Genomic DNA, 12,681 nt, shown 5'->3' with positions numbered 1-12,681 from the left:
CCCAGAACAATTCACCTCTGCATTTCAGGAGGAGGTCCATGGCCAGCCCTGCACATGCAAGCAATTGCCTCTTAAACCTTGAGATCTGACTGGGCAGTTCAGCTCAGGACAAAACTGTGATTTCATGGTGATTATCAAAAATCATCACTATTCTTCCCTCTCACCAATTTTTACTTTTAAAGGAAAACTTGTCTTAGGACTTAAAGTCTTTCCTGGTGAGCTCTCAGTATCTTATAATCAGAAACAAATACACATTTCCTTGTCTAGAAAGCTGTATTTCACCTCTCCTCATACAATTTACATACATTGATCACTTCCATATGTCTGGCATAAGGTAAAATAGTTTCTATGCATAGTAATGGGGGTGAACCTACAGTGAAACAAAATTCAGTATTTATCATTTTCCTACATACTGGCAGAAAAAAAAAATTGAGAGAGTGGCAGTTATGAGAAACAACCTTAAGGGCCTGTTTATGGTCTCAGCTATGGAAATTGTATTAAAAAAGCTACAAGATGCATTGCTCAGACACGTCCTCATTCCCTTTGGAAAAAGTCAATTAGCAGCATCAGGGGTCTAAAGATGCAGCACTGCAGTCATAGTTATGATGTTACATTTGGTTTACACCAGAATAGTTCATAACTGCTTAGAATTTCTAATATAGAATAACAATACACATGACACTTGACATTTGTCTCTCTGAAAACATATGAAAAAGTCTTTTGGCACCAGTAAACAGGACCTTTTCATTGCTCTCAGCTGCTCTGCTTGCCAGCCTCAAGAACTGAACTTGGCTCTTCTAGCACCTGCAAAACTGTAAGAAAACTATGTAGCATGTAGTCAAGTAAGACACCATGGTTTAACATGTTAAATTACCAATTGGTGTCTGAAGTTCAAAGGAATATCAAAATCACATGGAAACTTGTATTTTCCCTGTATTTCTTAATTAATGGCATGAAAATGGTTAGATTATTACGGAAAAAGAATGCTATTCAAAAGAACAATTACATCATGTAAGTGGCACGAGGAAGTATAAGAGCAAAGAAAAACATTCCTTGAGATAATTCACTGAAGATAAGATTTAAATGCTGCATTTAAGGTATGTGGAATATATGAGACACAAATTTTCATAGGCCAGGCTGACAAAGGCAACAAGTGCTTTCTTATTTATTTTAGGAATGAGGATGTGAATCTTTCTGAGATGCAAAATTCTACTTATGAATTTATTATAGCACTTTATCCTCACTATTAGGTCTGAACTGGGGCTGTCAAGCAACAGCTTTCCAGTGAGTGAGTCACAAATGATAGGCAATTACAACTGACTCAAGTGATTACTGAATACTTCCCCAAGTGTCTAGGAAAGGTTGCCCTCATCCTGGAGAAGGCTGAGGAACATTTGGGGTATGGAAAGTCATAAAAAAGGATGTGTGCCCAAAGAATAAGAAAGTTTTTGTCCTGAATCTCTTGGGAAGGAAACACATACACTTGAAGAAGCCAGGGAATGTTTAGCACCAGTGGCTTGGTAAGGTATGTTCAGACTGAGTAGAAAGGGAGAAATTTGCCATTAGTTTCAGCTGATAATCACAAGAGAAAAAAATTTAAAAAAACAACCAAACAAACGAAAAAAACCATCCCAAATCACTTTTTATTCCCTCCTAATTTTAAAATATGATGATCAGCCATGATTAAAAAAAACCCCAAGCTTAAACTCACATAAATTGGCCAGAATCTCACGAGCACACACACACCATTGGTGGACACTGCTGCAAAGACTGAACACAAAGGCTCTTCTCCAGAGCCATCTGTATTCACCTTCACAGAGTGTTTAGCTTGAAACAGAGGTGGATACTCTGAAAACATTTTGAAGGGCTCCTGTCTTAAATTGTCTGGAATATCCAAATGGAATTAAATTAGATATGCTTCCTGAATAATGGGGATGCGTTTCATGTCATAGGTACACACAGCAGTGATTATTACTATTATAATCACTTTAAAGTACCTCTAAGGCCTTTCTATGTTGATCAAAAATAAGTTCTGACTCAACTTTGAATACACACATTAATGGGATTACTCTGAGAGTAGGATACAGCTCTGAATAAGCATGGCAAATCTCTGACCTCCAGCAATTCCTCAGGAAATCACTTAATACCACTTTACAGGTGAAGAAGCTGACAGAGAATAGCCAAGGAATTAATAGGATTTCACATTTATGGTACTTTCTTTGATTTTCTTTACAGTACAGAGTTTCTGTGTATCATCAGCTGTGGTGCTGGGTTTCTGTTAATGTCTAGCCTCCATTTGTAGGTGATGTAGGTGAGATTCAATAAAAACTTTCCTGATTCATGACTATTGTCCAGTAAAGAAGTGAGTCACAGTTCAGGTTTAAAGAATGATGAAACACACAAATTTGTAAAAGGATGTAGAATATCCAGTAGTTTCCCATTACAGATGAGAAAAAAAAATCTGAACAATTAGAATTAGAAATGTATGTAACTTTTGGTCTCGATACTACAAGGTTGAGAGAAAAGCAAAATTATCAACATATAATATTTTGTTAATACTTTACTTCACAAAGCTCCTTTAGAATGAGCTTTTAAAAGTTTCCTTCAATTTTAACAAATTCCTGAATCTTTTCACTTGAGAAGAAATCTTACTTGTCAACTTGTTGCAGGTCAGCTTTTATAGCTAGAGAACAAACAACTAGGGAACAACATTTGTAACGAAAATGCAGACTGAGGTTTACCATACTGATAACCCAACAGCCAACACCCTGGAATGCTCTTTGCTGATGTTTGTGACCTTGCAGAGAAGTGACAACTAGAGATCTTTGAAAATGAAATCACACCTTCCTGTACAACTGAACATACACTTGATCTTGTTGGGCGGACTCTTGACACTTTCTGGAAGAGCAGCAATTCAGAATGAAGAGATTTCCTAACTCTGCAATTTGCAGGTACCTCAACATTTATGTTGTTGTCTACAAGGTGATCAGAGCAAGAAGTTTTGATAGAGTCATTCATCTGCTGCAGTAGAAGTAAATACAGGGAAAAACACAATCTTGAAGATAAAGTTGTTTTTCCCAGATCCCGAGACATCAATCCTGCTGTTCCTCCTATCACTTGACAGGAACTGGATTCATCACATGGGCCTAGCAGGATGAAGATCTGGGGAAGGACCTGGTGTGGTGGAGGAGAGACAAAGTTGGCCTCCAGATACTACAGAGCAACACTAATCATTATTGCTATGACCTTTGTTGTGCTTTGAGAAAAAGAGCTTCCTTAGGAGTCGGAACTATTTCAAAGTACACATTCATGCAAAAGTAATGAAGCTGCACTAGGAAATCCATGAAAAAATTCAAAGTAATATTAACGCCCTGAAATCACCACTTCATCTTAAGGGGACCTCATTCTGTGCCTTGGCCACACATGGGACCTGTCTCCAGCAAAGCAGAGTTACTGCCATTCCATCATCAGCTGGAGATGAAAGCTGTGCCCTGCACTCTCTGCAGCTCTTTTGGATGCTTGTGAGCTGTATTTATCATGTGATTCCTCTAGAAAAGGCCACCAACCCATCCCCCTTGAAAGGCAGCTCTAAATCCTTTAAATTATCTCACAGAGCTTTTTTGTGTCCTTTTCTCATACAAGGCTGGAATTTCAAAAGGAGCCAAGAGGGGCTGTCAGAACCAACATGAGCTTTGCTTCATTAGAGTGAGGAGTAAAGGAGAGCTTTCTTTTTCCTCCTTTCACAAGTTAGATGAAAGCAAATAACTACTTCATTCCTCAGATTGCTCCCTGCAAGATCCAACTTTGCATGAAAATATTTATAAGAGATGAGAATTTTATTTGACTGCTTGCTTCTAAAGTTTCAGCAACATCCAGCTGGAGAGATAAGCAGGCAGCCCAATAAATGTCAAACAACTTTAAAACATTAGAAGAATGGCAAAAACTTCTGACTTTACTGTGTTTGGCTATCAAACAGCAAAGGATGAAAACTAGATGTGACACAAAGTAGAGTAGTGCTCACACTTTTCACAGATTGCTGTAGATATGTCTAGTTCAAGGGGGATCTGTAATTCCTAAAGGGAGAAAAGAATCCCCCAAACTTTAAATCTATTCAGAATTTTTAGAAATCAAGAAATTAGGTTTCATCCCTCTCTCGCTATTGAAATAGTTCAGCTTAAAAAATGTAGACTCGGGGTCACAACACCTGTCCTTTGAATTGCACATATACACACAGGTTTTTATTTGCAAACCACGCTCTATGAAATTGAATCTTGAATATGTTTTTCTCTTTAAAGCACAGAAACATTCAGATGGTAATGGAGCTAGCCAGGGGACAGCTTATTGAAAGCTCTAAATGATTAAGCCATTAAATTAGTAAAGCTCTGTAGCCCCAGACAGCCACTTCCAGCATGTGTCACTGGGTTTGGGATGAGCTTATTAAGAAGGTGAGACATGGGAAACGTGAGAACTAAATTAGGTAATTGTTTTAAGAATGTGAAAAATGTAGTGGTACTGTTTATTTCTTTCTATACTGTAAGTTTGGTGCAAATTTAGACAGAGTCACAGGTGACCTCAAGATCACAGACACCAAGGTCTTATGTATGTTTAGTGAGCTCAATTTTTACACTGCTTTAAATACTCATTTAGGCAAAAACAGTTTCTTAAATTAGGAAGACTTGGATCAGAATACAGCTTAAGTTCTTCCATAGCAGTTAATCAGTACCTTCTTTTGATACATTCCCAGAGAGAAAGAAACTAAATAAATGAACAAGAAGCTTAATTCCTGTTACTGTCAATGACAAGTGATGAGCGCCCTTAAAGTCTCATTCAGTCTGCCTAACCCAAGATTAGCTCTCTGGAGGTACTTCTCCTTCCCCTGAGAGTGAAAAGAGCCTGAAGTGGCTGACTGTGTCAGTCACAAAGAAAGAGAAAGACACCACAGAGAACCTCCTGTGGCGCAAGAGAAAGGTTACAAGACTCTTAAGATTTCTGGTGCTCTCAACAGCTGTGGCCATCCTTTTCTCTCTTGTATATTCAGATGCTATCCCACTTGGAAAAAATAGGAAAAGTCAAGTAGAAGTACTATCCCCACAGTTATTCTCACCATTCACAGCTGTTACTGGAAGAGAGCAGCTAACCTATATGGAGGCTGTATGTGGGAGGGCCGTGAACTTGCAGACATTTCTGAAGGGAGCTTTAATCCTGCAAAAGAAGGAATTTGCTGAATCGCCCACCAGCACAACAGCAGCAACAATTTTTACATGTAACCTTAGTTATCAAGAGCACCATAACAGGTTACAGTACCTCCATTTAAAAGTTTGACATAGAGCTCTGAGGGTCTACCCCAAACATTTGCTTAAAGATAAGTGTGTGGGAGCCTGAAAATAATTTTACCCTTTTTAGTTGTCAAACAACTGGAAAGCGTCACAACCACTGAAACTGCTTAGAAGGATTTGTTTTCTTCTCAGTCACTTAGGCACTGCCTCAGGTGAAGATGTGATTTTGCTTCAGATTGAACTGGGGTCAACTCAGGCTCCAGCTGATGAAGAAAATGTTGAAAATATTGGAACAACTTTGTATTGCAGGCACTTCCATTATGTTCCAGGTATGCACATGAGGGAAAAGCATGTGGGCCAAAGGAAGTAAATAAAGAAGATTCTCTAGCAGCAGCTGTGGGCATTAAAGGCCATATGCACAATCAGTGATTAAGCAAACCAAAACCATATTAAAAGGATCACAGTATAGCAATGCATTAAATTAAAACTAAAAAACACTTCCAAGAAAAAAGCATGAGTTAAAAATACAAATCTTTTCATGGTTTCTTTTCAGGTGGGAACTCCATGGAAATGCTTTCTGTGCATACAGAGTTGCCTGCAGGAGAGATTATAAAAAATAACCCATTTACATTGTAACAACCTGCTATGAGTGGGTTTCTCATTTTAAATACTGTTTTGCTAGATGTTATGGGATAAGTATACACCTGAATAAACCCTAAGCAAATAGGTAAGTACCTCAGTCCTGATCAAAAGCTTCAAGCACAGAAGTAAATTTTTAAGGCAGATTTCACATATCAGAAGATTCACTGAGCTCAGTGTAACTATGGATATTTAAATTCCCCACTAGGTCAGAGTTTTAAAGATGCTGTTACAAACAATACAAATAAGTGCTGCACACCTTGTCTACAGCAAAAGAGTAGAGTTTCCATGGCTGTCAATACAGCACCTTCCATGAATAATTCAGTCATTTGCAAACCATACAGTAAAAATAATTATAGAGAACTCCAGCTTCTCAGAAAAGAGAGGCTCTGTAATTCAGAAACCACTTTTCCACTGGAATTAAATGGGAAAGTTGGAAATGCAAAATGAGAATGCTGGGCTAAGTTTTCACCCTCCTTGTTCCAATTACACTGCCAGTCTCAGGCCCTAATTAGCTAGCTGAAAATTTCCCTATATAGGCAAGATCTGAGCTTACGCACTTCCTTCATCAGCTTCTCCCTCCTGTCAGCCTGTGAGCTGTCAGAGCCAGCCAGGGTAGTCCTATCATTTCACTGAGAGCTCCCAGGTCTTAGGAAGACCCCAATCAACCAGTTGGTAGAAAGACCAATATGCAAATCTTCCCTGAAAGACTCATTATTTTTGGGCAAATAAAAAAAAGCTGACATGGCTGTGGATGCATCTGGTACCTTTGCTGTCCTGCACTGACTGAACTGTGAGGTCTGAGAGCACTGGAGCTGTGCAGAAAGTCTGTCACAAATGGTGGAAGGCAGAGATGCAAATGTCCCTGGTTTACTTTCCTTCACAGTCTTCTTCCTAAGTCAGGGCTGTTCTCTCACTTTCAGGCATGTCAGAGAGGCTTTTTCCTCAGACAGTACCCTCCCAAGATAGTTTAAGCAAAGGTTTTTAAGCAGACACCTTGAAATCTGAGACAAACTCCAATACTGGTCCCAGCTCAAGAGAAACAGGCTCCCTTGCCAATATTTCTCTCCCCATTTCCTTCTCCCACTTTGTCCTGCTTTCCCAATATTTGCAGAGGTATTGAATTGTGAGTTATAAAGTTTGAAGGAAAGGAAAAACCACAATCAAACCCACTGGCAGGTCATCAACTACAACCAGACTGGGTGAACAAACTACAAGCCAGGTATCATATTTACATCAGTTACATACAGGTAATTCAGTGTGGTGCCATTCCTCCCTCATCACCCCACGTGGGACTGATTGAAACAGACAGGAGTTTTGCCATTGCTTTCACTAGGGCCAGGATTTCATCTGGATAAAAATCCGTGCTATAAAATTGTAAATCAACTGCACATCAAGGATGGAGTAGTTGTCACTATCACTGCAACTTTAAACAAGACACTTACTTTTAATATGGCTTGAATTGAAGCCAGGGAGTAATAGAGCTAAATCTGTGTGCAATGCTTTTCCACTTACTTTTTCTCAAGTAATATGTATCCAATTGAGCAACAATAACAAAGGAGAACCACACATGTACTCTTGCAAAACATACTTACAGCATTTAGTAATTTTCAATAGACAAATAAGACGTGACAGATGGATTTGAGAAAGTTGGGTTGACAAGATTTACTCATGTGGAGGCAAAATTCAGGGTTGCTTTATGAAAAAAATCTGGAAATCAAGGAATTGTTAATGGAAACTTTCATTGGGCTTATTTGTTTATATTTAAAGGGTACTATAGCTCGTTCCATCTCTATGCTGTTACCTCCCCATGCAGAGGACAGCAAAAGAATACAAAACAATAAACAATACAAGAAATCCATCTGGAGTTAAGGTTATATTTATTGTTTTAAACTTTGCACACTCAACTTGATCACCATGTTTCTGAGAACTCTGTGCTCAATAGGAGTTTCCTGAACACAATCTGTGACCTGGTGACACAATATAGAGATTTAAAACCAACACTAGAATTGAAGTCAATGATATTAGAAAAAAAAAACACACACAAAAAGGCAAGAACAAAGCCCCCTACACTCTTTAAGGGAAGATTCTTTTTCTTTTGATACATCAAGAATGACATTTCTTGTTACCTTACAATAAGAACACAAAGTCTTTGAAGGACACAAGGAGTTCAGTGATTGAAGAACTCAACTGAGCTTTCAGTTTTATGGCTGGTTTTACCACATTTAGGCTATGATCCAGCATTTAGTAACTTCAAGGAACTTTGGATCAGGCTTTTAATCATATTAATTCCTTTTGACTGAAATAGGGAGATGAGTATCATCTAAGCAAAACCTTTCCAATCCATGTACAAAGACTAAAATGCTTGGAAAATTTGTAAAGTACAGGGCAAAACCCAGAGGCTGCTGAACAGGAGCTTCACCACAGATTTCACAGGTGGACAAGGATTTCCCTACGGATCTCCTCAAATTTCCTTTCTTTAATGTGCCAGCAGAATCCAGGTGATGTAAACCAAATAACCAGCACTCTTTTTCACAATAAACAGAAAGAATCTTTTCGGATCACAGATGTGGCCTTAACATAGGCACTTAAACACTTTCTCTGCCATTTCCCATCCAAACCATGCCCTGTTTGATGATTCTAATCTTCTGCAAGACTGGGCGATAAGAAGTTGAGAGGAAGTAAGAACAGGAGTTCACCAAAACTTCTGCTCAGCAACTTGGGAAATGGCAGAGCTAATGCTAGGCCTTTGAAAGCAAGTGACCATAGGAAATCAAGGTTGGCAGGGATTTAACCCTTCATGACTCATTTTACTAACTTTTAAAGTAAATGCCGGAGCTTTTTAACCATGTTTGACATCTAATTAGTCCAGACAAACAAGAAGTTAAAATACATCCTTGATTTTCTTTTGAAATAAAGCACCAACAATTAGCTCCAAGGTATTTGTTTAGCCAGACAACAAGCATACATCTTAAAAGAAAACACAATGACGGTCACAGAAAAGTGAAGTCATCTGGGTCATTCTTTTCACCCTGCATGTTTGGGGCTTTTTTCAATATTATAAGTTTTTTCTATTCAACCACATCTCTTCATGGAGATGAGGAATGGGTAAGTAACCAAGTAGCTTCTTTTTCTACTTGCAAGCAGTTTAAATAGAGATGAATCACTTGGTATCACGTAGTCACATGGCGGTGAAGTATATCCATAGAGATAAGTATTAGCATGTGAGCTATTCTGTCAGTGCCTAAAAGACGGATTTTCAATACCCACAGCACTCAAGGATGTTCCTACGCAAGGTGTTAACACTGATCTGTGCACTGAGCACTATGCTGGAAGCAAAATTTTTCTGGAAAAGCACCAGCTGACAAGGCTTAGTCTTCCCTGACTAATCATGATATCCCCATACCTGGGGATCAATGCAGCAGCACTCTCCTGCTGACCTGGCCAAGCATTTACACCTGTACTTAACATTAAGCATGCGAGCAGTCCCATCCGATTCTTAGAGTTACACGTTTGAAGTCAAACATGTGAATCAAAGGCTACAGTGGGAATTCCTGTAAGTCTTCAGACTTCAACTTGCTTTGGATTAAGTACACATTTGCTGTCTTCACTAGATAGGAAACAGGGTTGCTCGCCATTTGAACGCTTTTTTGTTGCACAATGACCCACTAAGTATGAAAGAGTTTTGATGTACAACTCAGTTTCCTGTTTTGCTCATATAGGACTGACCATATAGCAAAATTTGATATCTGATATTTTAAAAAATGAAAATGAGACTCGCTATCCCAGCAAGAGCAGAACTAGAAAACAACCAATTGGCAGAATAGCAAAATATTTTTTAAAGGGTCCATAGATACAGCACGAGCGGGTTGGAAAAAAAAAAAACTAAGAGAAAAAAGAGACAAGAAAAAAAGAAAACCACCATCAGTCACATTTGGCAACTCTTTGAAATTAGTTTCTGTGCATTTAGCCAATGTGAGCAGGGGTAGCAGACTTGAGCTATAGATAAACTTTAAAAGGTGAAAAAAAACCCCAACAATAATTAATTAGCCATTAAACCCCTTTACAGGATATTTTTATAGCATTTATGCTTCTGTGTACTAATCTGAGTTTCAATATGATTGTAGAAGTTTGGAAGCAATTAAGAGTTTTTTAATGAGTTTTCTGACATGACAAGTAGTTACTGTAGAACCTTTCTTTAGACTCCTTTACTCAAAAAAACCAATTTTGTGTTAAATACAATTTTTTTTCATATTAACAGACTCTGAACCCCTTAAACTGTTTTTTATTCATATATTTTCAAGTTTAAATACACACAAATATGCACATATGTGTTCTTTAAGAAAACCCGGCACATTGCATTTATTTCACACAAAGCATCCAAGTTTTGCAGGTGCTTAATTCTTTATTTCATCTGGAGTGTGAAATGACGCCTGCCCTGTATCAGAGAGGATTTTCCCCCCTCTCATTTGCAGCAGGAGAAAGATGAAAAAAGAAGGAAAACGTATTTCTACTGGCAAGAGATGTACTGACACTATGCTGTAAACTGAGATTGACATCTATGACCAGGCATGCACACACATGTTCTCTTTTTCCCTCTGTAAGAGCAATGTGTCATTTTTCCTCTCTCCTTTCAGAACCGTAGCTGCAGCTCCTTCTCTCAGCCATCAATAATCTAAGAATTATGAGGAGGCAGCTCTTCAGAGAGATGTGTATGTACCTAGGTGTACAGCTCTCCGTTTTAAAAAAAATACTCGACAGCTCTTACATTTTAAACTTCTTTCCCAGTTGTACATTCTCCAGATTTAATGAATTGTTCTGAAAATGTACTTAGAGTGGAACTATGCTGATAAAGAGAAGAGCCTGTCTACTTCACTGTTCTCCTTTAATACTGGCACTATTATACAAAAGTTAATTACTGACAACTGCAGTGTGAGTGGCATTACACAATTTCAAACACAAACGTAATCTCACAGCTCTCTTTCTTCAGTTACACCTTCCCTGTGATCTCTAATGACACACATCAGACTTCACCGAAAACAACCCTGGTTCAAATAAATCGCACTGCATTAAACATCCATAGGCAGCATTTTCTGGTGCCTAGCAGTCCTCTCCTCCTTTTCTGGACTGATCTGTTCCTTTCAGTTTATAGTTTCTTGGCAAACCCACCATCTACTGCTTATGTTAGGCATCTGATTGTCAGATTTGTACAAACTGAATATTCATGACTTGAAAATTAACCACTTCATGCCTAAAATATAAAATTAAAAAAATATATAAATCTTTATCCAGTCCATGATGTTTAAAGCAGATCTGAAATTGTGGCTGCACTGCACGCTCAGCACGGGGGAGGTGAGCTGGGTGGCCAAACGCGACTCATCGTTTTGAAGAGTAAAGTCCGGTGAAATAGCACAAGACTGAAAAAATGCTCTAACAGGGATCGGCACGATCCGGAGTCCTCGTCTGCAATCGCAACTAACTCTTCTTTGTCTGGGTTTAAACTGCCTGGTACCGACCGCAGCACGGAGAGGCTTTTTAAGAAAATGTTTTCAGGAATTTCTTCTAATGTCAGTTTCCCCTTTGGAAGATAAGGAAGAGCAGTGAGGAAGGTGAGGAGGGAGGGAGCGACGGGGCAAGGAGAAAAGAGGTTCGGAGGAAAACCGAGAATGAGATAGAACAACAGACTTACCTTTATACGATAATTTGAGCCTTGGCACATTATTCTTCACATGCTGGCAGTTGACTCTTCCTGCTAGTAATACTCCCAAGGAAAGCAAGGCAATCCCCCTGAGCCAGCCCATGCTGCAGCAGCCACTGTAGGGTCCCCGCCAGCCGCAGCCGTGGCGCTCCCCGTCCTGCCGGGCGCCGCCGGGGAACTTCAGGCAACCTGGGGAGCGGAGGTAACAGGTGATGGGGGTGGGCTCCGCTCCGCGCCCGCCGCGCCCCGACGCCGCTGCCGCCGCTGCCGCCCCGGCCCCCCGCTCGCCGCCGCCGCCGCCGCCGCCGGGGCAACTTGGAGCCCCTCTCACGCACACGCCGCGGGCCGGAAAGGGAGGCAGCCCCCGGGCGCGAGCGGCGTGCGGCGGGGGGGCGGCATGGTGCGGGCGGCGGCGGCGGCGGCGCGGGCCGGGGGCAGGGGCCGGGGCCGGGCCGGGCCGGGCCGGGGCGGGCCCCGCTCCGCTCCGCTCCGCTCCCCGCGCGGAGGGCGGGCGGGTCCCGGCGGCGGGGGCGGCCCCGCGGTCCCCGCGCTCCGCCGGGCGAGGGGGACAGCGGCGCTACCCGCGCTCCCGGAGCGCCTGACAATGGGAGCGCCGGCGGCGCGACCCCCCCCCCCCCCTTCCTTCCCCGGCTGTCACAGCACATGCAAGGAGCTTAAAAAAAAAGGGAAAAAAAAAAAAAAGAAACACATCGCGGCAGGGATGAGAGAACAGAAACCTTCGCTCCGCCGCGCTTGGGGAAGGCACGGAGCTAGGCATTTCACCAGCTGTTTCATGTCATTGTCCAGGTTGTTCGGTTTGGTTTTGCTTGGTTTGGGTTATTTGGGGTTTGTTTGGTTGGTTGTTCGGGGGTTTTTGGGTTTTTTAAAACCATTTTGCAGTTCCAGTCAAAAGATGCACGTCCCACTTTAAAAACAACAACAGCACAACACAGCCCACGACGTTGCCACCCACTTAAATAACAGCTCCTGCCCATAGCGTAATCCTCTTCGGGTTGTTCCCAGTTAAAAACAAGTAACAAAATCTCCCATCAGCATAACTTTACCGCT

The 12,681-nt window shown here is 41.0% G+C and overlaps 1 protein-coding gene across 2 annotated transcripts in view; it reads right to left on the bottom strand.

The window, feature by feature from the left end:
• The window catches only part of SEMA3A (semaphorin 3A), a 165,958-nt gene extending 153,477 nt beyond the window's left edge, over window positions 1–12,481 (bottom strand). Inside the window, exons 1-2 of one of the 2 annotated variants that reach the window (XM_050969949.1) lie at window positions 12,351–12,481; window positions 11,605–11,802 (exon numbers count right to left, since the gene is read on the bottom strand). In XM_050969949.1, the coding sequence (XP_050825906.1) occupies window positions 11,605–11,802; window positions 12,351–12,408 (256 nt within the window). In that variant the 5' untranslated portion in view covers window positions 12,409–12,481. Of the gene's footprint in view, window positions 1–11,604; window positions 11,872–12,350 lie in introns of those variants that run through there. The other variant, XM_009086868.4, reaches the window with a different exon arrangement.
• Window positions 12,482–12,681: the final 200 nt, after the last annotated feature.

Source organism: Serinus canaria, chromosome 1A (assembly GCF_022539315.1).
Source record: "Serinus canaria isolate serCan28SL12 chromosome 1A, serCan2020, whole genome shotgun sequence".
Classification (NCBI taxonomy): domain Eukaryota; kingdom Metazoa; phylum Chordata; class Aves; order Passeriformes; family Fringillidae; genus Serinus; species Serinus canaria.
This window is presented reverse-complemented; position numbering and strand designations above follow the sequence as displayed.